We start from the raw sequence: 27994 nt of genomic DNA on the forward strand, positions 1-27994 counted from the left end.
TACATAGACAAAGTCACGGATCAAAGTTACAACAAGAGCCAACGGTTTTGTTGACTTTACAGAAAAACTCTACCTCTTCAGAAAACTAATGCTGGACCGTTTCAAAAGTAAAACCTTCCCGTTCTATCTATGCCCTGTTTCACGTGGAAAGACATCTGACAGAACCCTTATTACATTCGAATAAGGGTAATTTTTGTTTGTATCAGATGTCTTTCCCCGTGGAATGGAATATACCAACTCCACAACTTTGACTGATTGTCCAGGTACACACTTCTAAACTTTCACTGATGTACAATTGAACCTGAAATCGTCCTTACCTCTAGCCGCAGGGCTCACACTGCGTCCACACTCACTAGCGTCATTGCACTGAACGTCTCACACTTCACAGAGTGTTGAAGAGATTCCTCGCGCTATTCTTGGAATAGCGCTTGTAGGAATACTCGCTGAATCAGCTGCCACTGGAACAGAGAGAGATAACAGATTGAATATGCGATCTATATGAAATAATTTATGGAATAAGGGGCTTCGTCAAGACCGAGTGACGCCAATGATTCGGTCGCTATTCATCTATTGGGGTATTGACGTGTTTTGCCATTCGTTCTTGACAGACACAGTAGGTATTTATAAGCTCCCTGGAGGCGGTATATTGTTCCAGCACTTTCTTACATGATACTTAAAGCTGCCGCGGATGGCTGCAGTTTTGCTCCGTGTGTGTACCTACCCCAGGACGACAGTCACTGATTCTGACCTCACATAACACATATCGGTCCTTCGAGCCGGAGGAGCAGTCGTACGTACCTCCGCTGCGCGTGCAGGGCGCGGCGGCGGCTGGTCTGGCGCTGGTGCTCGAGCTCGAAGTCCTCCTCGCTGAGCGACAGGCGCTGCATGTGGTACACCAGGTACTCCTCCGTCAGGATGTGCTCGGGCGGGTGGCGCAGCACCTGAGAATCACAAATAGCTATTTTACAAAACTTCAACGACATCGCAGAGGATAAAGACCGCGCCTTTCGCACTCAATACATCATTAAGGGTGGATTCGTCCAAACATCTCGTTACACGAGAATAACTATACCGGAATAAAATTTATACGCGAGTAAATATCTGGGATAAGTACATTTGCATTCTACCAAGTTATACCATGATTAATTGAATGAACGAGGAACAAAACTATACTGCAACTAAAATTTAAATAGCTGCGTTTTCAAAGCATGCAATAGAAATGACATGCCAACTTAGTTTGAATGGATTATAATAGTAGGAAATTGTTTATGTTTTAATATTTTATTCGCTGTTGTTATTCTGAGAATTTGCCTTTTAACGTACTTTTGTTTATGATTTGACAGATGTGTTTATATGTCATTATGACGGTTTTCTAATCAGCTGATGTGCCGCCGCCATTACAAAATTACTCTCGGATAAGCTCGTTACACGGTAAATTTTGGCGGTATAACATTTTATTCTTGGGATAAGCTACTTATCTTGGTTTCAGGTTTGGTAGAATGCAAAATCTGCTTACTCGCGAGTAACTGGTAGTTTACTCTCGAGTAAAAAGTTACTCGACGTTGGTCGAATCCGCCCTAATTAGTTATCCTTTTTATAAAAAATACAAAAATAATTTAATTCCTTTAACCACAACTTTTTATACAACACAGTACTAGAACCTATCACGACTTATCTCGGGGGACATAATGACGAACCGTTTAGCTCCATTCTAAAATATATGACCTAGTAGCGTTGGACATGAACCTGATGATAATCTATGTTTTATTTTTAATGTTCCTTGTCTTCACAAATGAACCTAGGCATTTGTTACGTATACGTATGTAGGTATCTTTTTTGCAGTAGTAGTCTCGGTGCACATACCTCGAGTGTCTCGCACAGTCCGTTGGCGCGCTTGCGCACCTTGGCGGGGCCCAGCGCGCCCGCCAGGATCACCAGCGACACCTTGAACAGCACCTGCAGACAGAAATAATTGTAAGGGGGTTGCAAAGTGATATAGGAAGCAGAAAGGGGTGCTTCGTAAGTCATATTTTTTGTTGTTGTTTTTAATTTGCAAAATTAACAAAAAATAGTTTATTTCTTACAGGAGTTATTTAGCAGTGTCCTAATTTACATATTTCACCCAGCCTTATCCCAATTTACATATTTCACACATCTACCAAAAGACCGATTACCGGTGCGGTAAACGAGTTCTCGAGACCACGAACAGACAAGAGTGAGACGCCGTCCAGCCCACTGGAGACCTTTATTGAATGAAAAGTGAATGAAAACCCATTAAGACATGACAATAGCTTTGCATCGCGCTCACTCTCATCGTGCAATCTCAAGAGCGAGCGCGAAGAACTTTTGTCACGTATTAAAAGCGCCCCGCGCTAGCCCTTCTAATAGGAACTGTTGGTTCGGCTCGAAGAACCATTCTGCCACATCTCGCCACACTTACCTTGACGCCCTCGCACAGTCGCAGTCCCACACGAGTCCCAGGGCAGCGTGCGGGGAGCGCGCACAGCAGCCACTCCGTGCAGTACGCCGCGGGCTCCACGCGGCGGCGCCAGGTGCCTCATAGCCGCCGTCACGTGCGCCGGGGCAGGGCAGCACATAGAGAGACTGGGTCCGTGTAGCTACCCGTACCGGTAATAGTGGGACGCCCTCGGGCCCGCTGGAGACCTTAGACAGTCGGCTGGTAGTGGCTGAATTAGGAAGGCCGAGGACAGAGTATTCTACCGCTCCTTTTAAGCCAATTCTTACTAGAAGCCTTCTTAATTGCGTTCCAACGCGAAGAACTAGACTAGAAGCTTTCTTAATTGCGTGCTAGCCGCACGGGGCGCAATTAAGATGTGTCAATAGTTTTGCATCGCGCAGTTTCAAGAGCGAGCGCTAAGGAGAGCTTTTGTCACGTCTTAAATGCGCCCCGTGCTAGCCTTTCCAATGGGAACTGTCGGTCCGGCTCGAAGGACCATTCTGCCACATCTTGCCACACTTACCTTGACGCCCTCGCACAGTCGCAGTCCCACACGAGTCCCAGGCAGCGTGCGGGGAGCGCGCACAGCAGCCACTCCGTGCAGTACGCCGCGGGCTCCACGCGGCGGCGCCAGGTGCCTCATAGCCGCCGCCACGTGCGCCGGGGCAGGGGGCGCACATAGAGAGACTGGGTCCGTGTAGCTACCCGTACCGGTGACCTGCTGTTTATCTTTCTGCGAGAGCATTTTCCGGTTTTAAATCTCTCAGTGAGCATACCTAATCAAGTTACCGGTACGGGTAGATACGCTCTGGAGACCTTAGACAGTTAACCGATATTGGCTGGATGAGAAAGGCCGATGATAGACTATTCTACCGCTCTTTGTCAACCAATTTCCACTAGAAGACACGGAGCGCTATTAATACATGACAATACATCGCTTTTAGTGATAAGACCGCCTTTTGTACCCTAATTAAGTTGCAACTTGTTAATATTCTTGGTTGGTGTACAAATAAAGTGTATTTTATCTATCTACATCGCGCAGTCTCAAGAGCGAGCGCGAAGAAAAACTTTTGTCACATCTTAAATGCGCCCAATTCTAGCCCGTCTAGTGGGAACCGTTGGTCCGGCTCGAAGGACCATCCTGCCACATCTAGCCACACTTACCTTGAACCCCTCGCACAGTCGCAGTCCCACGCGAGTCCCAGGCAGCGTGCGGGGAGCGCGCACAGCAGCCACTCCGTGCAGCACGCCGCGGGCTCCACGCGGCGGCGCCAGGTGCCTCATAGCCGCCGTCACGTGCGCCGGGGCAGGGCAGCACATAGAGAGACTGGGTCCGTGTAGCTACCCGTACCGGTCACCTGCTGGTTATCTTTCTGCGAGAGCATTTTCCGGTTTTAAATCTCTTTCTTTCGCATACCTAATCAAGTTACCGGTACGGATAGATACAGGGATCCCGATTCTTTATGTAAGCACCCTAATGCGTGGAGGATGTCGTGAACACATCGACCACAAGACCGATTACCGGTGTGGTAAACGAGTTCTCGATTGGAGACCACGAACAGACAAGAGTGAGACGCCTTTCGGCCCGCTGGAGACCTTAGAGACAGTTGACCGCTATTAAATGAGAAAGGCCGAGGAAAGACTATTCTACCGCTCCTTTTCAGCCAATTTCCACTAGAAGGGTTAGCATAGGATGCAATCAAGATGTGACAATAGTTTTGCATCGCGCAGTCTCAAGAGCGAGCGCTAAGGAGAGCTTTTGCCACGTCTTAAATGCGCCCTAGCTAGCCCTTCTAATGTAACTGTTGGTCCGGCCCGAAGGACCATCGCGCCACATCTCGCCACACGCACCTTGACCCCCTCGCACAGTCGCAGTCCCACACGAGTCCCAGGCAGCGTGCGGGGAGCGCGCACAGCAGCCACTCCGTGCAGCACGCCGCGGGCTCCACGCGGCGGCGCCAGGTGCCTCATAGCCGCCGCCGCGTGCGCCGGGGCAGGGGGCGCACATAGAGAGACTGGGTCCGTGTAGCTACCCGTACCGGTAACCTGCTGTTTATCTTTCTGCGAGCGCTAGAGCATTTTCCGGTTTTAAATCTCTCACTTTCGCATAGATAATTAAGTTACCGGTACGAATAGATACAGGGAACCCGATTCTTTATGTAAGCACCCTGAGACCACGAACAGACAAGAGTCGTACGCCCTGGAGACCTTAGACAGTCGACTGGTAGTGGCTGAATTAGGAAGGCCAAGGACAGAGTATTCTAACGCTCCTTGTCAGCCAATTCACACTAGAAGGCGCGGGGCGCTATTAATATGAAATGAAATAAAATCGTCATATACGCATGACAATACATCGCTTTTAGTGATAAGACCGCCTTTTGTACCCTAATTAAGTTGCATATTCTTTGTTGGTGTACAAATAAAGTGTATTCTATCTATCTATCTACATGGCACAGTCTCAATAGCGAGCGCAAAGGAGAGCTTTTGTCACGGCTTAAATGCGCCCCGTACTTTCCCTTCTATTGTAACTGTTGGTCCGGCTCGAAGGACCACTCCGCCACATGTCGCCACACTTACCTTGACGCCCTCGCACAGTCGCAGTCCCACACGAGTCCCAGGCAGCGTGCGGGGAGCGCGCACAGCAGCCACTCCGTGCAGCACGCCGCGGGCTCCACGCGGCGGCGCCAGGTGCCTCATAGCCGCCGTCACGTGCGCCGGGGCAGGGGGCGCACATAGAGAGACTGGGTCCGTGTAGCTACCCGTACCGGTAACCTGCTGTTTATCTTTCTGCGGGAGCATTTTCCGGTTTTAAATCTCTCACTTTCGCATAGATAATTAAGTTACCGGTACGGGTAGATACAGGGAACCCGATTCTTTATGTAAGCACCCTAAGGCCTAATTTCACACCATTCGGTTAGGTTAAAAATACCTCGGTTTGGTTACATGTTGGACCGTAAGGCCTAATTTCACACCATTCGGTTAGGTTAAAAATACCTCGGTTTGGTTACATGTTGGACCGTTAAGGTTAGTGAGTGTCCCACCATGCTAAATCACGGGGTTAACTCCCTTGATCGGGTGATAAACTTGATTGCTGCTGTGGGGTTCCGCTAAGACTTGGTTAAGACCGGTAACCAGGCAACGGGTTGTTTACTTGTCACTCATTCTGTGAAGATTCAAGATGGAAAAATGAACAGAGCCTTTGATAAACAATATACGAACTAGATGTTGTGTGACATAAAAAATGAAGCGAAATACTGTCTGGGTTTTATATAATGTCAAACCGAGATAAAAGTTTAAATTTAATGTCCTAACCTAACTTGGAACCGCAATATAGAAACACAAATTGATGGCCCTACCTGGAAATCGAACCCGGGATCCCTGGGTGATGAAGCTGAGCTTCTACCACTAGACCACAGAGGTAGATTCAAGAAGTTAAACCTAATGACTTAATGAGAACTATTGAATTAAGTGAAAAATCTTCTAACAAAATATTTTAAAATAAGACCTTACTTATAATGTGGCAAGTTACTTGGCGACCCTCCTTGCGGGGTGAAAGAAGTGGCGGGGGCGAGGTAGCACGACATGCTACACACGTAGAAAAGTGTGCCCGGATTAATCTCGCGATAGCTTGTAACTATTTCTGACGTAAGTAAAATTTTATTCTATGAGTGTTCCCGTAAATGTCATATTTAGCTTAAAATTTATAGTTTGACAGCATTAAAATTTGGATGTTTACCTTCAGAATATCTACCAATTTGAATTTATTTATGTAAAAGTGTTTTATTTTATAATACAATTTCCATGTCACTTTCATGTTCACTCTCTGTTTGAACTTGTTCATCGTCGTCGTCATCCTCATCTTCATCATCGTTTTCATTAACTTCAATTATAAATCTAAGACAAAAACCAAAAAACGTTATACCTACTTTGAAGTATAATGAACTAGAGTACGCCAGTCATATTAGTTCAGTGTACACCTATAATATTTTATGTTTAATTTACATTAAATTATAAATAAACAATAACATACTTGTCCAATACATCGTCAAATACTCTATCAGATTTATAATATTCGTCTTAATTTTTTATGACATGGTCGTCACAATTTCTCCACTTTTCAGGCGAATAATTAGAGAAAAGCAACTCTAAGTCTTTTATCTCTTTATCTAAGTTAGAGTCAATCGACGTTCTTGCGAGCTCGCCTTTCACGTACCGCCACACAAGTTCAATAGGATTTAATTCCGGGTGGTATGGGGGTAGGCGAAGCACGATATGACCATTTTCTTTCAAAATTTCAATTTTGTAATTTTTCTCTGTGTTTTGCTCATTAATTACTTTCATTAAATCACATAAATTTTGGTTGCTTTCCTAGTTACAAGAACTGACAACTGACGCACTGTCATATGGACTCTTCGTCTTTGTTGTTTACTTTTTCGTATCTGACTGCGCAGTACCAACCTTTAGCCGCGTAGCATGACTGATCCGGTACGCTGTTCTACAAGAAGCCCCTATATTGAGAAATAATACATTATTTGTTTTTAACGTTATTTTGTTGACGAATTATAGATACCTAATGATAATATTAAAAAGGCCTCAACACTCATCCTAAGACTAATGGTCTCAGGATCAATGATCTCATGTGGGTCGCACTCAAATTATGACAGACTATTAAGACATGTGGCCGCCTCGGCTGCGCGGCCGAGACTGCCGTAACAATGACATGCAGTGCACGCGTTGCCCTTTACTGCTACCCCTCCCGCTACCCGCTGTCGTCTTGGGTACCTCGTCCCCTCCGCGTCTTTCACCCCGCAAGGAGGGTCGCCAAGCAACTTGCCAATCTATAGAAATTGATATGTTATTTCCCGAGAAGTTTCTTTTGCACTGACACTCCATCTTGTTCGTTGTATTGTTTTTCAAAGGGCATGGCGTAATAATATTATTTTCCATTATTTTCAATGACGGATGTCAAAAAACAACCTCGGTAGAAATAGTAACCATGGCAACCTCAAAACCAAAAAGTTTGGTTGTTTGAGGTTGTTTGAAATCACAGAGACATAGACAACAAATTTCAATGAATATGACAGAATATTGAGTGAAGTGTGAGGGAAATGAGTGAATGATACACATAATGCTGGATTTATGAATGGTCTGTTAGATTTTCGTCGTGGGACCATGGAAGTAACAATACAACAGGAATGCGCACTCACCAAAATGATGCAAACAAAAATAGACCTAACGAATTCACCTTAAGATTTATATTTGAAGTGAGAGAGGCCGTGAGCCGATAGAGAGGGTTACCACAGAGCCCTTCCTCTCTTTCTAACAATTGCCAGGATTTAGTTCTGTAAACTTTAGTAGATTTTGTACGAAGAGAGCTATGCAAAAAAAATATTAAATTAACTCATAGACTACTGTATATCATATCATTTTCAAAAACAAATTTATAATAAATCTTTATAAACATGTAATTTTAATGAAATATTTGGTATTTGTATGAATAATAATTTCATAAAAAATATTGGTAGTTTTTCTAAATACTTTACGACAAGACCGAAGTTGTCAAGATGATGTTGTGAGAGACGTTATGGTTAGGGTGACCATTCATTCGTACTTTTGAATCACTTTCCATTGTAATCGTATCATTAGATATTATTGTGGCTGTTATCTTATAAGGCTGGTAAAGAGTTATGAGCTGTTGATTTTTTTGGTGATAAATATGAGTATTATAAGATAATTTATCAAGCTTAAAACCGGCGGAAGCACTTAGGTTGAGATATTTTTTTTGAAATCTTATGAGAGTAAACACGTTTTAGGTACATAGTTGCGTTTAATGTTAACCTGTTTTGACACTTTCTTGTCAACACTACACCCAACTTAATTTTATTTACTTAAAATTATATTTTCCCAAATTTCAGCTTTCCTTCCAATGAAGAAACATAGCAAAGGTGGTTCCAAGTAATTCCCACAAATTTTCATCATTTTAAACCCGATGATAAATCCCGATTCATCGCAAGTGTTTATTATCGTTACAGTCGAACTATAAAGTCCTGACAATTGTCATACGAGTATCACCAAAATACATTCGTACCTACATTGCAATCGAATTATTCGAATAATAGGTGACTTTGAGACCATCGACACCTATTCGCGACATGATAGATTAGAAGTGATGTCTCATGAATTACCTAAAATTATGGTCACCAAAAATAGAAAGAGATGGAGGGCTCCGTGCTGACTATCTCTGTCGGCTCGTTTTTTTGGTGCAGTGCGCATTCCTGTTGTATTATTACTTCCATGCGTGGGACTCATCCAGTTAACAAGGGTTATAATCCTTAAACGCGTCGTCAGCAAATCCGTTATTGAGACTGTTACTAACAGAATCATGAGAAACCAGGTCTGTGAGGGCCAGGTCCACACACCAATATGATAAGATGATAGAAATGATAAAAGAAGTATGTAACTTATGATAATTTGATTTATTTAAACTGATAACTATTCTATAATGATATGATGATGAGTACGTGTCGCGCGCGGTTGATGACGGACAAGAACTGACTTAATTTAGGTCGCTAAGGTAAAACTGTTAACATAGCAAAATGTACGGCTATTGGCCCGTACATACTCCCCCATCAGAGAAGGAAGAAAAATCTACTAAGTGAATGATAAAAGCAGAATATATATATATATATATATATGATATGATGATGAATGACATGAGACATGATGATTGAACAATATTAATTTCATTATTTAAAAAAAAACTTAAAGTCCACTAAAGTATTATTTAAAATTCGCACTCATTTATTTTTGCTTTCACATTGATCTATTGAACTTTTTATTACGCGGGCTCACTATAGGGACCTTGTAACCACTCTCACTACACTGAAAATTTAAATTATCACGACCGAAGTTTGCTATTTCACATGCACTACACTTAACACTATAGAGAACAGCGGGCTCGGGCTTAGGGCCGCCCGTGGCCGTCGCCGCGCCCTCGGCGGAGCGCCCGCGCCGCCGCGCGCGCCTCCACAGGAACCAGCCGCCCGCCGCCGCCATCACTCCCAGCATGCTGTACACTACCGTGTATTGATGGATGTCGTGATATGTCGCTCTGTCTGATAATACCGGAGTTTCTTCTTTCATAGCATCTATTTTCTGCTTGATTAAATTTAGCTCTGATTCGTGATATTCTGATATAGTCATATTAGCGTTAACAGGTAAGGTAATGTTGATGATGTTGTTGATTGGTGCTATTTCTGGGATTGATAAGTCGGCCTTCATGGTCAGGTTGTTCGACCTTTGGTAATGGGATGTTATGGTTAATTCCTTAGCTCTGATCGTGCATTCTCCAGACAGAGTGAATAATCCAGCCTGACTGAGCTGTAGCGCAACAGCTTGGTCTTGGCATAATACTTTGATGTTGCATTGATTACAACAAAAATACATATAACTATTGATGGAATGTAATTCTATCCAACTGTTTCTACAATCAGTGATAACTGAGTTACAAATGGATGTTTGATTATTCTTCTCGCATAAACTGTCATCATTTGATATATGGTACATTGGTTTGCTGATATGGCATAAAATTGTTTCTTCGTTTTGGTTTAAGCATGTATTAATATCTTCGGCAGTAATAGGTATCATAGACTCCTTCTGTAGGTTTATCGCTACGTAACTTGATATAGGTATTATTTTCATCATATTCTTGTGTGATTGTTTCGGAATGGGAAGGACTTGATATATTTCGTACGTATTTCTTGATAGTAGAGGTATGGAAATCTCGAAGATTAAATACTCTCTTGATATTTTTGATTTTACTTTAAGAAGATGATAAAGTTTAGGTAATTGCACCTCTGATGTCGGGATGCTTAAATCTCTCGGTATTTGTGCTGATATGATGTTTAATTCTTGGCGTAATTGTTCCGGGGTCAACATGTGCAAGCTCAGCTTTCCATTGTAAATATCTGTGATGGTGTCAAGTAGAACTGTCTGCACAGATTTAAGTTGATTTAATAAATTGTTGGCTATTATTGATGATATAGTGAAATCGTTTATCAGTGATGAGTAATTTATTTGTTTCCCCATGGTATTCATTGTGTTTTCGAAACTTGATAAGCGTTGATTGATAGATTTGTGCTGTTTATTTATAAAACTCTCCATTCTTTTCATAAGGTTAAATTCTGCCTCTACAACTGACGTTTGATTTTTCCATAACTTCGCTAAATGATTTTCATTTTCTCTGATAAGGCTGATGTCCCTTTCATATTTTGAAGCGAACTTATCGTCTAATATTCCGAATAAGTTGTTTGCTAGGTTTCCAATACCGTTTATCAGTCCGCGACGATGCCGTCTGTCGTACACGCTTGGCCTTTGAGTCAGCAAAACGTCATTGTAGTAGCGTATTTCCGAGAACCCGTGCTGTAATTGTGATATGATCTGTTCGCAATGTGACTGACCTCTTATCGCAGAACATGAGCTGTCCAGGTATTTTAATTGTTTATTAAGTGTTTCTAATCCAGCCCAATACGGATCTAAGTCATAATAGACAACGAGTCGCCAGTCGTCCTTTATTATTTGCATGTTGGTCAATTTGTCGAAGTACAACATTTGATTAGGTGGTAATTTTATGAAGTTGTAGGCGCATTGTGACGTGGTTAACATGCTGAAGAAAAACAATAATGATGTGGCTAATGATAAAAGGTTTATGTTTTTCTTCCTGATTGTTCTCTGTGGTCTTTTATTATTTTCTATTGATGCAGTGGGTTGTTTTAGGTCTTGATTGCTTGATGAAGATGATACGTTTTCGGAGCAGTTTGATGATTGGATAGGTAGACGAGAGAGTTTTACGATAGGTCGTTTTAACACTCCGTTCTTCGTCTTCACAGACACCACCCTCACATACCCATCCTTTCCGGGGTGTGTCTCCAGTACTCTACCTAGCGCCCACTTGCCGGGCGGTAAATTGGCATCTTGAATGATAACGATGTCTCCTTCCTTGATATTAGGTTGCGGTGAGCGCCACTTGGGACGAATTGATAATTGTGAGAGATATTCTGCTCGCCATCTCTTCCACACATCTTGATATATTTTCTGTACGAGATGCCATCTTGTGCGGAGATCGTGTTCTGTTTCGACGATTGTCAAGGTTGGACCGCTTGCTAAGAAGTGAGCTGGAGTTAAATAGTCTAGCTCCTCCGGATCCTCACTGATAGCGCACAAGGGTCGCCCGTTTAAGCACGCCTCAATCTGAGTCAACAGTGTTGCATACTCTTCATAGGTTAGTTTGTGTGTTCCTATTACTCTTGTTAAGTGCTTTTTCACTTGTTTCACAGCTGCTTCCCAGATTCCTCCAGCCGAAGGCCATGATGGGGCCTGAAAATGCCATTTAATTTCCATTTCTGATAGTTCACTGATAAAATGATGATCGATTGATTTTAATGTTTCTTCATACTCTTGCTGTAAAACTCTGTTTCCTCCAATAAAGTTAGTACCGTTATCGGAATACAGATTTCGGGGGGTCCCTCGTCTCCCCGCCATTCTGCGAACTGCGGCCAGCAGTGCAGAGGTTGATAGATCTGATACTAGTTCTAGGTGTACGGCTTTTGTCACCATACAGACAAAAACTGCTATGTATCCTTTGCTGGTCTTTATTCCACGCCCTTTGTTGGCTTTTACCATGATATGTCCTGTGAAATCGAGTCCAGTGTGATAAAATGGACGGGATGCATTGATTCGGTGTTCCGGTAAATCTCCCATTAACTGATCGGCTTTGCTTGGACTGTGCTTTCTGCAGGTTACACATAGTCGCAGTTGTTTTTTGATCTCCCGGTTTCCTCCCACTATCCAGTATTTCTGTCGAAGAAACGCTGAAGTTATCTTGGGGCCTCCATGATATGTATTTTCGTGACCGTGCCTGATCAGAAGTTCCGTCAACTTGCCTTTTGTCGGTATGATAATTGGATGCTTCATTTCGGGATTGATATATGCGTTCTTGATTCTCCCACCAACTCTCATGATTCCTTCCTCATCTAGCTGAGGTCGCAGGCTAAGTATTTTGCTCTTTGATTTGATTTCCCTTTTTGCTTCTAAGCACTGAATTTCCTTTTCATATTCCTCACGTTGAACATGCTTAATGATAATAGTTTTGGCATGTCGCAATTCTGATATAGTTAAATATTTTTGATAATCTGCCCTTTTGTCTGATAGATATTTGATAAATCGTGCAAGCCACGCTGTTGCTCTTACAGCTTTTGAAAATGAGCTGTAGTGATCCAGTATCTTTGTGATTGCATTTTCTGATTTAAGAACACTGTTCACTTGTTTGATCTTTTTTACCTCCTCTTCAGTCGAGTAAAGTGTCCTTTCGGCATCTCTGTTTTGATATGTAGGTAGCCACGAGGGCCCTTGCCACCATAGACTATGGTTTTGTAGTTGCTCCGGTGTGATACCTCTGCTTGCGCAGTCAGCCGGGTTGTCCTTGGATTCCACATAGCGCCAGCAGTCCGGTGGTATAGACTCGATTGTTTGCTGCACTCTGGTTGATACAAATGACTTCCATCGCCCTGGTTCACCTTGTAGCCAGGCTAAAGTCACCATAGAATCCGTCCAGCCGAAAACTGATATTTGATAGGTTGGGAAGCAGTCCTTCACCTTGGACATGACCTTTGATAGTAAGTGTGCTCCGCATAACTCGAGACGAGGTAAAGATACTTCTTTCTCCAGTTTTTTGATAGGTACAAGTCTCGCTTTCCCGATTACTTGACTCACATATGTCTGCCCTGCTCTTCTGATTACACTATAAATGACGCAAGCGTAAGCTTTGGTTGATGAGTCACAGAAGCCGTGCAATTCTATGACGTCGCTGCCATTTGTTTGTAACCATCTCGGTAACCTGATATCGTTGATAGCGATTAATGTTTGTTGTATTTTGATCCACTCCTTTTCAATATTTTCGGGTAATTGACTATCCCATTGCAGGTCATAGGCCCAAACGCTTTGAAAAATGAGTTTGAGCTTTGTTGTCACGGGAGAAAGCCATCCTAACGGGTCGAACAGTTTTGATATTTCTGATAATAGTGATCTTTTTGTTGGTTTGGTTTTAGTTGATTTCGAATCGCATTTCAGTTCAAACGAGAATACGTCCTCCTTCGGATGCCAACGTAACCCCAGCGTCTTCATGGATTCTTCGTGTCTGAAATCAAATGCATGTTGATGGCTGTCAGTTACATGGCTTCCTTGCAGTAACTCTTGATAGTTTGATGACCACTTTCGGAGGTTGAAACCGCCTAATTTTAGTAGCTCAATTAAATCTGATTGTAATTGTTTTGCTGATGATAATGAGTGGTCGCCATGGAGCACATCGTCCATATAAAGGGATTCTTTTACCACCTTTGCTGCTGCTGAATATTTTCGTTGATACTCTTCTTCACTCGCTAGATGACGCAGGGTCATCATGGCTAGATATGGGGCTGAACGGGTCCCATAAGTCACGGTCGTTAAAGTGTATTCTTTGATAGGTTCATCAGCTGAATCTCTCCAGACTATCTTCTGAAATCTCTGATCTTCTTCTGCGACCCATATCTGGCGGAACATCTTTTCAATATCTGCAGTAAAAGCGTATTTATACTGTCGCCACTTCAAGATAAGAGTTTGGAGGTCCTGCTGCAGATTTGGGCCCCTCTCCATGAGGTCATTGAGACTTAAGTTTGATGGCAGTCCTGGTGTGCTAGCATTGAAAACAACTCTTAACTTGCTGGTAATAGAGTCCTCTCTAGTCACATGATGATGGGGCATATGATAGTCGGGTTTCATGTTGTTATCGGCTGGTGTCATATGACCGAGCTGTTTATATTCATTCATAAATAGTTTATATTGTTCCGAGATGTTTTTATTGTTATTTAATTTTCGTTCTAATTGATGAAATTGGGCGAAAGCTTTTTGTTTTGTTGAACCCAATTTTTCTTCAAAGTTTTGCTTCATTGGCAGTCTTACTTCATATCTTCCGTCTGATCTGCGTTTTGTTGTTTCTTCGTAAAACTTGATGACATTTTGATCTGATACTGATAATGATGATGTTTCCGTGATATCCTCGATTTGCCAAAACCGTTGTATTTCGTCCATGTTATGTAATACGATGTTGCATTGATATGATCTGTAATTACCGCTTAAAATCCAACCTAAGCGCGTCTGTTGCGCAATAGGAAGGTTGTCATCAATTTTACAAATTCCATTCATTAATATTTTTGAATATACTTCTGCTCCTAGCAATAAATCTACTGGACGGCTCACGTAGAATTTAGGGTCCGCTAGGTTGATATTTTCTAAAAAGTTCCACTGTGGTTCCGCAAAGGAATAACTAGGCAGGTTCCTGATAAGATGATTCATGATAAATGCTTCTGTAGAGAATGAAAAGTCATGGTTTATTGATGAACATTGTATGCTGATTAAGCCCTTACAACTGTTTTCCTTCATTCCTACTCCTGATATAGTTCCTAGGCATTTTTTCCGCGAAAGACCAAGCGCTTGTACCGCTCGCTCCGTGATAAGGGATGTTTGAGATCCTTGGTCCAGCAAGGCTCTGAATGTATGATAGCTCCCGTCGGCTCCCTTGATATTCATAATTGCTGTTGCTAATAGGATCTCGGTGACGTTATGTGGTTGCAATGACACGTGCGAAGTTCCACGTATTTGACCATTTTCCATTCTTGCTGATGATGATTGTGGCTGTGACACGCCCGAGCGTTGAACTCTTGCAGTAACCTGATTATTTGTTTGCGCATGTGTGTATGCGTATGCATCATGTATGATAGTGTTGTGTGGCAAATTGCACTCACGACAACGTTTTTCTGATATGCAGGGTTTTCCGTGATGGCAATAAAGGCAATTTTTGCATAGCTCATACTGCTTGATAATTTTAAGTTTGGCATTTCCAGGCATTTGCGTAAACCTTGTGCAATAAAATATCGGATGATCGTAGGTATTGCATACCGGGCATTTTGATTTTGTCTGATAAACATTTTTGCTGGTTGATGGTTGCGAAATTGAGTTATTTGTCGTCGTAAATGATTGTTTTAAATAAGTGGGTTTTGAATATTGATATTTGGAATGATTTTGATTGTAATTTGGACCCGTTTTTGATATGGTATTCTCCTGTTTCTTGCGCGATGACTCCAATGTTGTGAATTTATTTTCCAGATATTTTAAGAATTCATCCAAATTCGGTAGTTCTCTTGGTTCTTTAAGAGAAGCCAAGTACTCATTGTGAGTCTCTGAGTCCAACTTCTGTGCTAGAATGTGGACGAGCAAGGGATCCCAGCTGCTGGTATCCACGCCAAGTTTTTTGATAGCGTTGAGACATTCTGACGCCGAGTCGTGAAGGCGCTTGATGCCGTGAACTGATACTGCTTGCATGATAGGGAGGTTCATTATGATATTGATATGGGATGTGAAAATTAGTTTTTTGTTATTAAATCGTTGATTAAGTAGTTGCCAACAAACGTCATAATTATCTGAGCTGATAGGAAGGTGTTGGATTAAACGTTCCGCTTCTCCTCTCAACTTTGATTTTAAATACTGCATCTTCTGTGCGTCTGATAATGAAGGATTTAGGTGGATGGTCTCCGTAAACAGGTCCTTGAAGGACACCCACTGGTGATAGTTGCCTTCAAAGGTAGGTATATCCATCTGTGGAGTAAGTTTGTCACGATGTTGAGTCGACCACATCTTCTTGTTAATTTCTTTTTTGATATTGTTGTAGCTTTGCTCGTAATAAGAGAATGCTTCTTCATATTCCTCATATTTTCCCTCCAGTTCGCTGTCCAACTCCCAATGTAGCGAGTCTATGATCTGCCATCTAGCTTGGATGCTGCGTAATGCATCTTCCAATTCCCACTTCTCCGTTATATTATTGATGTTGATACCTGTTAACGTGCGCTGCAGAGCTCTGAAGTTACTATTTTGCTTTTTTAATAACTCCTTCATTTTCTCAGATAACGTTAGAGTAGAGGTCGAAGCAGACTGAGATTGATGATGTAGAGTAGGCGATGGTGTTCCCTGTCGCTCGGCGGCCTGCTGCTGCGCGCTGGAGCCCGCGCCGCCCGCCGCGCCGCCTTCTCCTGAGGAGCTGGCGAATGCCTCGCCAACCACGAGAACTGGCGGCTTCAGCAGGGAAGCCGGTTTCTCATGTTGAACAGCTTCGATCTTGCCTCTTATATACTCGTACCTACTTTTACAACTCTCGTATTGATTTTGCGTAAAATATTGATGAGTTGGGATGTTAAAACCGCAAAGTTTGATATGGTTTGTCTGAAATTCTCTCCAATACGCGTCAAGGGGTTCGAGTTTCCTTTTAGCGTAGCCAGGAGAATGTTTCCTCTCAAAGTTGTCTTTCTTAAAATTAACGTAAAGTTGTTCTACGCCGTTGATAATCTGCTGCTGAGTAGCTAAGATATCTTCCATCTCGCTGCTCATTGATATAAAGGCTGATGATAATAAAATGGATGGATCTTACTTGATAAGCTGCCAAACCACCTCGATGACTCCGCTTCGAATTCCTGGCGGGACCAATCGGATCTGTCTGACCCGATTAAATCCAAATCCAAAGGAGTCACTTCACTGATAAATTGTTCACTGATATTTGATATAATATGATAGTTTAAAGTTTTTGATGAGTCTTTTTGATAGTCACTGATAAATTGATATGATATTGTTCTCGATATTGAACTGATAGTCACAGGAAGTAATTAGGCTACACAAACACGTGTCCCGAAAGTTCGAAGTTCGCGATTGTCAGCCCCGCCTGTCCGAAAGGCTCGAAGGACCAAATGATGTGAGGGCCAGGTCCACACACCAATATGATAAGATGATAGAAATGATAAAAGAAGTATGTAACTTATGATAATTTGATTTATTTAAACTGATAACTATTCTATAATGATATGATGATGAGTACGTGTCGCGCGCGGTTGATGACGGACAAGAACTGACTTAATTTAGGTCGCTAAGGTAAAACTGTTAACATAGCAAAATGTACGGCTATTGGCCCGTACAAGGTCTAATGCGTGGAGGATGTCGCTCACACATCTACCAAGACCGATTACCGGTGCGGTAAACGAGTTCTCAAGTGGAGACCACGAACCGATAATAGTGGGACGCCGTCCGGCCCGCTGGAGACTTTAGACAGTTGGTCGATATTGGCTGGATGAGAAAGACCTAGGACAGACCGCTATTCTACCGCTATTCTACCGCTGCGCATGGGGCGCAATTGCATCGCGCAGTCTAAAGAGCGAGCGCGAAGAAGAACTTTTGTCACAGCTTAAAAGCGCCCCTAGCTAGCCCTTCTATTGTAACTGTTGGTCCGGCTCGAAGGACCATTCTGCCGCATCTTGCCACACCCACCTTGACCCCCTCGCACAGGAAGCAGTCCCACACGCGCAGCAGCGAGTCCCAGGGCAACGTGCGGGTGAGCGCGCACAGCAGCCACTCCGTGCAGTACGCCACGGGCTCCACGCGGTGGCGCGCCAGGTGCCGCTGCGCCGCCGGGCATGTGCGTTTGAGGAGGGCTTGGAGGATGTCGCCGTCGCGCTGTAGGACCTAGTAAGAAATAGTAAATATAAATACTGAAAACTGTGTCAAAAGCAGTTTGTATATCACGAGTATTGGTGACTTAAGTCTGTTCGGTTCGGTATGAGTTTTATTAGCTTCTAATGTTACCGACAGGGGCGCTTATCAAGATGTCAGACAAATTGCTATCGAAATACGCTAGCGAATTGAGTTGACAGCACTTATAATACTAGTTAACAAATATACTGTACATATCGTTCAGATTTAGAGTTACGTTACTGTAATAAGGACAAATACAAGGCACATTATATAGCGATGCCACACTAGACAAATTTAGGTCACGACGCGTTGAAGTAATAAAAGATCATAGTTAAAAGTATCATAGATGAAAAATAAACTACATATGTGGTAAAGATACAGATCTAAATAGGCGTGGCCAAATACACACAGGAAGTTAAAGTACTTGTATCTGAATATGGCAATAAATTGTAATAATTACTCATGAAACTTAAACGTAATCCGCTAATTTACAGATCATTACACAAACACTTATAATACGTGCGTATGCAAAAGAATCATTTATTATGTAATACAAAACCCAATAACCAGAACATTATGAATGTGAGTATTTAAATCATGTGCTTCATAAATAGACGCATGAATGCAGAATAGAATAGACCTGTTTCTAAAGGCAAATGTAAATTTAATCTGTGATTAAATATCTTATAGGTATCGCTGATAGCAAGGAATGCCGTCATATGTAATGATAAAAAAGAAACATCAGCTTTACAATTTTCTCGCTTGAATACCTTTAACTTTATTGACCATTATGTGGTTATAATAAATAATCAATATCAACTTGGATCGGTCTATGGGAAACCGGCCGCTAGACACGTACAAAAACAATCCATTGACAGTTAACGACAACGCAACGCGGTACGTTACGAAACTCAGATATTGCATTAACGTTTTTTATAACTATTTAACAGTATTGTTCACTGGCTGCGTTGCATATGCAACAGTTTTTTTTACTGTGCAATGGAGTGTAACGTACTTGGATATACATATTATAGAGACAGTCTTGATAAACAACCACTGATAAGTAAGAAATGACCTTAACCATTCAAAAATTACGTGTTTTCAAAAGCTAAATCCGTTCATTAAAAAAGGTATTATCACTTATTATCTAAAAATTTCTCTTGGCTTAATACCTACATATATTTGACAGCCTCAAAATGAAATAAATGTAGCTTTAAATTTTGCAACTCTTATACTGAAGGGATAGCAAGGGGCGCATTTAAGACTTGACAAAAGTGTTCCATCGCGCTCATTCATCATGCCTCAAGAGCGAGCGCGACGGATAACTTTTATCACGTCCTTATATATAACTTTTAGCCCTTTGCTAGCCTTTCTAATCGTCAGCTACTTTTCACACCCCTAAATGTAAAATGTGTAGCTATAAATCCACCAACCTCTAATCCAGGATTGTAGTACCCGGACAGGTACTTGTCGCTGATGCTGACGAGGCACCAGAAGGCCTGCTCGGCCGGCATGTGCATCAGCAGGAACGCCGCCACCGGCGCCTGCGCCTGGAAGTACCCCACCTTGGGGTTCAGCACTGAGTAGGCTTTGAGAACGGAGAAGAGCTCTTGTTGGCTGCGGGGGAGAACAGAAGAGTGTTAGCCTTGGTTCACACCGCCTTTTACTGCATGTTTGCAGTATAAGTAGGTACCACAAAGCAAATATTTGCTTTGTGGTAGGTACATCTATTAGTTGCACATACAATGTACGTAGAACCATTAAAATTAAAACGTATTTTGTACGTTTGTGTAAAGAACATCATAACAGTTAAAATAATAAAAAAAACTTGCAAGGCAACGCTATGTCATACTCGTAATGTCCACTTTGTCGTGTTTGTTTTATATGGAGGTGTTTTACAGCAACACACCTAGACATATCGTTATTTAATTTATTTTATTCGTGTCCTAATTTCATTTTCCCATCAAAGATTAGCAGAAAACGCGTAGATTACCTAAGTTTAAAAATTATAAGGGCCTGGTTCACTATTACAGAAGTAGCAATTGTGACACAGGCCCTAAAATAATAGCATTCTGTAGTTCTTAATATATGTATGTATAAACCCTCTATTTAAATATTTCACAATATATTGCCAAATAGGTATAAGAGCATGATTTTCATCACACGTAACATATCCAGCCATGCTGAAACAGGCACTGCTAAACAGAATCACAAAAAACCCCTCACCCGGGCCCCTCCTCCTGTATAAACATCTCATGATGCGGGAACTGTCGGTGCAGGTCCTTCTTGATGTCGTCGACGCAGCGAGGGTCCCCGGGCGCGCGCCGCAGCTGCTCGTACACCGCCGCGTGCTTGCTCATGAGGAGGGAGCCCCCGCACAGGTACAGCCACGCTTTGGGACGGACGGACGCCGGGATACCTGGGGAGAGCAGATGATAAGCCGATAAGATGATGCTAAGAAGATCCCAACAGTAGTACTCCGAGCCGGACATGAAGCAGCGACTTATAAAACAGCCACGCCTTGGGACGCACCGACGCTGGGATGCCTGCGGGAGAGTAGATAGTAAGATGCTTGTGGGAAAAGATGACTAAAGCGGTATACAGATTGCACAACGCATCGCCGCGTGCTTGCTCATGAGGAGCGAGCCCCCGCACAGGTACAGCCACGCTTTGGGGCGGACGGAGGCCGGGATGCCTGCGGGAGAGCAAATAGTAAGATCCCAATAGTGGTCGTTCGACCGGATATGAACCAGCGACCTATAAAATACAGTTCACTAAGGAGATCCCAACATATTGTCGGGAAAGGTAATAAAACCTACTAATATTTTTTTTACAGATGGCAAGGTCTATCCAAAAGCGCCACAAGACAATGTCCTCGGACTTCTTCACTGGTAGAAGAAGGATGTCATCGGTTCAGAAGGAGAGAAAAGTTAGGTAAGTAAGTAGATGGAATTTTGCAGATATCAGGCGATTTCAAAGAGCACGGGAACTTTGACTTTGGTTCAGTTTAAGGAAGTCTGGCTCAGGTGTTTCTCTTGCGAGTCACTGCTGGCTACTTCTGCTTGTACAGCAAAATGCAATTATGTGAAGAAACGTACAGTGGTTATTAATTCGGGTTTTCCCACACCTATTTTCAATACATAATGACAAGACGAATTTATACTAATGGCTAAGGACATTTAAAATACCCATTATTTATAGAAGATTTACATCATTTATGACATAGGTATTCACGAGGAAAACTCGTTTGTGAGCAATGGACATAAGTTTTCAATGATACCGGTTGAGATATGCCACTAATTTCCAACCTTCATTGAATTAAATAATGTTAGGTATCCTGATTCAATCCCACATTCATTGGAAATGATTGAGTCATTCCAGTCATGAATTGATTGAGTAATGTGGACAGGTATGTCAACTAGTTTTCGCCAATATTTGTTTTAGCAGTGGCGAGGCCAACCGGCTACATATTATTCTCACACTGATGGGAATACTTGAATCAATATGTGATGTAACTGATGTGATTTTGTGCGAACTTTACTAAAGGGCTTGCACGAAATCTAGTCGTCTTATTGGAAATACGGTTTTTGCTTCGTTACATTTTTTTGTTTTGTCTCTGTATATAATTTACTGTGTTTGTTTATAATTTTTTATTTTTGATGTTGTGTGATTATGAGCCATGCTCGAAATAAATGAATTTGAATTGAATAATCGTACAGAGTAGAACATTGGCCTTATCCCTGAGTTGACACGTGTAATAAATGAAACGTAGTGGCTGGATAAAGAGCCAAGAAGGCCTAGCACAGGGCGCAAGACGCGGACGTCAAGACGTGATAAAGATTTGCATCGCGCTCACTCAAATCGCGCGGCCTCGGGAGCGGGCGCGACGGAGAACTTTTGTCGCGTCTTGCGCCTTGTGCTAGGGTAGTAAGTATATGCAGCAGTAGCCGTATGTTTTGTTTTCGACGGAGCTACACCTTTGCAGAGAATAGAATAGAGAAGAGCAGCATACCTTTCCGGCACCTCTCGCGCACCTTCTTGTAGTTCTTGCTCATGAAGGACTCCCAGTTGTTGAGCATGCGCAGCCACTTCTGCTCGCGCTTGAGGATCGTGCTGGGGGACACCGTGCGCCGCCTGGAACGAGGGGGGAGGGGGGGTCAGCTGTGGCGCGACAGAGACGGCAAATAAGTAGTAGTAGCTAGGTAACACGGTCTATACGCTAAGTTGCACGAAGCTTTATGCCTAGTTTCACCATAGTCTGTTAGATCATTAACCCATGTTACATAGTAATGTCATATTGAATTCTAGACAGATGTGTCATAAGTCAACAATTAATCCCTTGTTATGATCTAACAGAGTATGGTGAAACTGGGGCTTAAACTAAGATTGACCCTAAATCAATTGCTGCCCTGCTTTGACAGTATAGGGACACAACCTAAGTTTATAGTTTCAGGGGGGAGACACAAATAGGTAATTATGGCCACCGATAGTAATCTAAATCCGAACGGAATCAAGGGTAGATAAGAATTATAAAGCAAGCTATGTGTGTGTACTGCTCGTGTATTTTAGTGAATATTTCTGTGTTTGTCGGTAATACTTTCAGGATGTAAATAGTTTTACGTTTCCTCGAGCCATTTCCGTTAACCGTCATATAAATGATACATTTATTTTAACACGAATAATATACAGAATCACAGGTTTGCCTGAATAACATTTTATGTTTAGGTACCCACCTCAGATTCTACAGGAAAATCCATGTAAAAAAATTGGTTCAGTATTGGGCAAGTACCTGTATTCCAGAGTATCATTATCTCTACCTTCTATGATAGAACTTCTATCTTAATACAGGCTTTATAACATTAGAAAAGTATACGTAGCTCAGTGTTTCCGTAGCTCGCATGCTGACTAACAATTAATTTTAACTTAACAACCGGCGCCTGCAGCCGTGAGACTAAACTTTTCTGCAGACCCTACTTTGTCAATCAGCAAAAAAACTCCCCAACTGCCTGCACACTGCACAGCTCCGCTCAACAATAGAACGTTTTTGTTGTCAGTATTTTTTACTCTTTTAAACTTTCCTTTTGCAAAAACTAAAAATATGAAAGCGTTTGATGTTCCGCGGAGTTGTTGAGAGAATTTCTCGCTAACTGCTGAGGTCATAATGAAGCAATTAAGTGATACGAATAAACAAGATTAATGTACGATATATGAGGAGTTTATATTTAGAAATGTGTTATATCTGATAAGGGAAGTAGGCCATTTACCTTTATATCACCGATAGATAAATTGTAGCTATTTCTATCAATTAAATAAAATGTATATTATTAGCTACATCTACAGGTGTGTTGTATGGTCTGGACGCAAAACAAGACATTGCCCGGGAGGAATTTCTGTATGGAATGCTTCATTACCGAATAACATCCTGTACCACCCAATATCGTACCTCGTACCGTCTTCAAGGCAGAGACAGAAGTAAATTTATGTATAGCATTGGATTGTTTACCAATAGATGTTTTTCAGTGTATCGGTACATCGATCTACCATTCTTCTTCAATCGTGTAAATCCACTAAGTTAACTTCCTCAAGTGCTTTGCTACTCTTATTGCGAGATCATTGACCTTCATCAGGTCTCCTTGACTGCACTTTGGGCATTAGAACACTCTATAAGGTGTGACGTAGTCTGGAGGCTTCCGCAACTGCATAGAGTGCCATTGAATCGGATTCAAGTCATAATCATAATTAAGTAGATGAAAAAAATTAGGTGCAGCAACGCACACCTTCTGTTCCACTGTTCTAGATATAACAAGCATGCATGTTTATTTATGTTTTTATAGTTACTACCACGTACTACATACCATGTACTTAGGTATAACATTAACATGTCTCATGTGCGGAGATTACGCAAGAAGTAGATGACGGGACCTCCGACTACCCCCCCTGGGGGATTACAGACTTGACGCGGTACAGATTGTACAATACATAGATATAAATTATGATAATAAACGAAGTACGTGATATTGATATTATGGCTGGGCCGAGTTCTTGTGCGAAACAAGGCCACTGTTGCGTGAAATTAGAAAAGGGAAAACCCCGAAAAAGGCTTTGGGTACTATGGAGACGTATAGGATACGTCCTGTCCGGGCTGCACGGCACCGTTATCGACGTAGATACGTATACTTGATGAACAATTTGGGCCCGAGCGGGCGGACTAACCAGCGACCTCTCGGTCGACCGATTAGGTAATCGGTAGCAAGTTACTTACAACCAATGAAGACGTTAAAAGCAGTAAGTGTGCATACTATGTATGTACTTAAGTATATCAATCGTCGAATGGACCGACCTAAAATGAAACCAAACAATAAAATTTCCAGCCACCCAGTCATTATTTGCACAATTGTAAACTGTTTAAATTTTCATATTTAGCTCAAAATTGTTGCAGTTACGGCGAAGGTTAATCTTTTTATTTTAATTGTTCCTGAACAATTGCTAGATGTAGTTAGAATATACCTGACTATTTTGGTATGTGTAATGGAGGTCATTACAGAAGGTTTATCGACTGAATGCCGAATCGAGTGCAAGTAGGTACAGTTCGGTCCAAACAACTAGAATGTTCCTGAAGTTTCTGCGATTATACTTTTATGCTTTGTTAAACTAACCAACTATCAATCTTTGCAAGAATGAAAGTTACCAAAATGAACCTTTGCAAAATAAAACTTTTCCATTTGAGCTTCATAATATTATTATGATTGAGCTGAAATATTTGAATAGTTAATGTACTGCAGTGCAATGCCGTCTGGCGAAAGCTGACTGCAGTCTCATTATAATAAAATTATCATTCATATCACACCGCCGTCTCATAAGTAAATTATTTACTGTAAAATAATTGGACTGAAAAAAGAAGAGTTGGTGATAGTCGGAGGTCGCGCGGTACTGCGATGTGTATGAAACCATAAAATGATGCTTATTTCTATAGCTTAGCATTGAAGCTCTCAAACACAGTCTAAGCTAAGCTATATATAGAAGAATCGGGGAAATCGTAAAACAAAACCATGAGTACCTATTATGTAGCGTGTCAGAGACGTAAACTAAATAGATGATGTCGAGTGAATGAAAAACGGGGATTGAAATATTTCTCAAAAGCGTCCAAATCAAAATGCGTTACTCAGATCATTAATTGTAGTAACATTAACTGCAGACAGAGAAGTTCGCATGCAACAGGTGCCAGCTACTATAATCTTGATCAAAGGTATAATAATCTTGTCACATATTCATTGTAAAGATCTCAATACATGCAAAAAATATACTTCTGTTAGACTTTTCTGAAACTTTAGGTACATACACGATGTGTAGCTCTTTTTGCGATAACACACAGCTATTGTTTGAGTTGATAAAATTACGAAAGTGTTGGTTTCCGTTTTTCTTCTTCTATTTAATTATTACCGCGATTGATCCAGTAGGTCGAGCCGAGTCGAGAACAGCGGGATGCAGGATACATAATAATAACAGAAACTCTTAATACATAATATATATACCTACAGTCGTCACTTAAGATGTATTGGATTTTATATAAAGAGGCTGGGTCCTGATAAAATTCAGAATGTCTTATAATACTTAACACTGAGCCCAAGGTGGCCCAACAACCCTTAATAGGAGTGAAATTAAAGTACACAGGAGCTGAAACCGGTTTGCTGTCTGGGAAACACATCCATGGAAAACTCGTCAAGACGTCGCGACGCGATAAAGGAATATTAAAAGGATGGATAGCATGAGTTCCGGTATTTTAATATTGTTTCCATATCAACTATACTACACTGATGCCACTTATGCCTTGCTTCTCATTTGAGTGAATCTATCCACAAACATTCAGCTTCAATTGAGCCACAGTGCTGCATTGCATACCAGTGTTATGCTATTCCTTACACCTGCCATGATGCGACAATAAAACAATTATGAAGTCAAAAATGAAAATCAGCATCACCTTGAACACACTACTATGAACATAGTTCTATTTACCTACCTACCTAGGCACTTTGTGTGCAATTTACATACAAGTTTCCTTCATTAATAAATGCAATTATGTAAATAATGGTTATATACTGTTAGATTTGGCAACATCAGATACTACATGGAAGTTGAGCAACACTGACCAAGGCTGTTTCCTCTTTGCCAGTGTTACCTTACTGATATTTGCAAAGACATACTAATTATGTTTCAATTGGTTAATTTTACATAGGTTCCTATATATATTTAGCTGTTAATTAGTTATAAATATGTAGTTACCATTTAGGTATACAAATATGAAACTTTTCCTTTCTTTGCATTTATTCTTTTGAGAAAATCAGTCAATAAATCCTAAATGCTAAAATTTTAATTTCAGATAGCCATACACTGCAAATATTAAACTAACTCTTCCCACGCTCAGCGCCTAAGCTCTAATAGTGTTTGTCATTGACTAGATATGCTAGTACTTACCATATTATTATATTGCATATTGCGCAAAGCACCAGATTGTATGTAATTGTGTGTTATCAATGTTCACACAACCTGCTATACTCTCATATTACACTGTCAACATTCATGCTTTGATAAAAAATACTGCAATAGGGATTAATGATTGTAATACTTATCGTGAATCCTGTGTCTGACTATCTATCTATGTATTTGAAGAAGACATAGGTGTAAAGATTTTTTCAGAATATTTGTAATAAAGGCAGGAATGTCCCAGTCAAGGTAATTTAAAACAAAAGACATATATTAAATAATTGAATCATCACAAGAATGGATAAAGAACAATATTATTTCAGATGAAATTAGTCCCCAGTGTTGTGTTAGTCACAATTTATTGGATCAATGGAGTGCTCAAAAACAATGATGCTTAAGCAGATTTCTGCCCAAAGTTAATTATTAATAAATAAAACATTGTATGTTAATAAATCATAGACAGAGCACCAATCTAACAACAAATTAGCCAGTCCAAATCAAAGTGAAACAATGTAAAAAATGAAATAGTAAAACTTATACATTTACAGAACAACATCATTTACAGAACCTGCCCAATAGCTCATTAAACAGAAGCAATTACTCAAATTCCGAGGCACTTATTATTAATTATCATGTAGGTGTAATCGGCTGTGAGGTGCAGCAACCAGAATGTACACAAATTCTAGTTCTGCCCACACGACACCGCCATACCCTGATTACTGTGTGTAGCATAACTAGCGAGACCTTGCCAGTGTCCTTAGGGCAAACAGGCAAACCTGTAGAATCACAATACGCTCTTAACGCGACAAGGCTGCGCCAGATATGGCTAACAAGCATGAAACGTGTTTATAATGAGTCACTGACTAGATAACAGCAGGGGCATGGTGAGGCTACTCACGGCTCGGGGCTGTACTGCGCGCCGCCGAAGAACCCGTGCCGGTCCGGCTGCGTGGTCACCGACGAGCAGATGGACGCGTTGTCCGCCGCCTCGCTCCGCTCCGCCGCGCCTCCGCTCCGCACACTTTTCTCACTCTTTTGCAAAGACATCGTCGCAAATTCACAAAAAAACAGTCAAACTTTATTTACAGTGACCACATCGCGCAAATATTCAAGCGTAGAATGCTAGTGTACAAATTAACAACAAACACATCTAACTGTTTATGAAATTCACACCCAAATCTACAACACAACACTTTTTACACTTCCAAACTCGAGACATACGGACTTTGTATGTCGCAGGAACGAGAGTCCGCAGCTGCCATACTGCGGAAACAGATGTCCTAGGAATCCTATTACGTTAAATATCGCTGTAAACGTGCTTTGGATACCAAATACAATGGAATTTCTTATCAAACAACTAAAGTGATTGGAGTGGGACAGTGGGTGGGTGGACGACGAAGAGGAAAAAACCACAGAACAAAATACGACAACGACATGTCAAGTTGTCAAGTA

At 41.5% G+C, this 27994-nt stretch overlaps 1 protein-coding gene across 1 annotated transcript; it reads right to left on the reverse strand.

Moving 5' to 3' along the window:
- Positions 1 to 234: 234 nt before the first annotated feature.
- Positions 235 to 27954, reverse strand: LOC105384675 (TBC1 domain family member whacked). Its single transcript, XM_038118787.2, has 8 exons — positions 27441 to 27954; positions 22074 to 22195; positions 20288 to 20480; positions 19495 to 19678; positions 17858 to 18052; positions 1864 to 1956; positions 799 to 941; positions 235 to 458 (listed from the first exon to the last, which is right to left on the reverse strand). Exons 1-8 carry the CDS (start codon positions 27587 to 27589, stop codon positions 449 to 451), a joined length of 1089 nt encoding a protein of 362 aa, XP_037974715.2. The 5' UTR covers positions 27590 to 27954; the 3' UTR covers positions 235 to 448.
- Positions 27955 to 27994: the final 40 nt, after the last annotated feature.

This window comes from Plutella xylostella, chromosome 16, assembly GCF_932276165.1.
Source record: "Plutella xylostella chromosome 16, ilPluXylo3.1, whole genome shotgun sequence".
Lineage (NCBI taxonomy): Eukaryota > Metazoa > Arthropoda > Insecta > Lepidoptera > Plutellidae > Plutella > Plutella xylostella.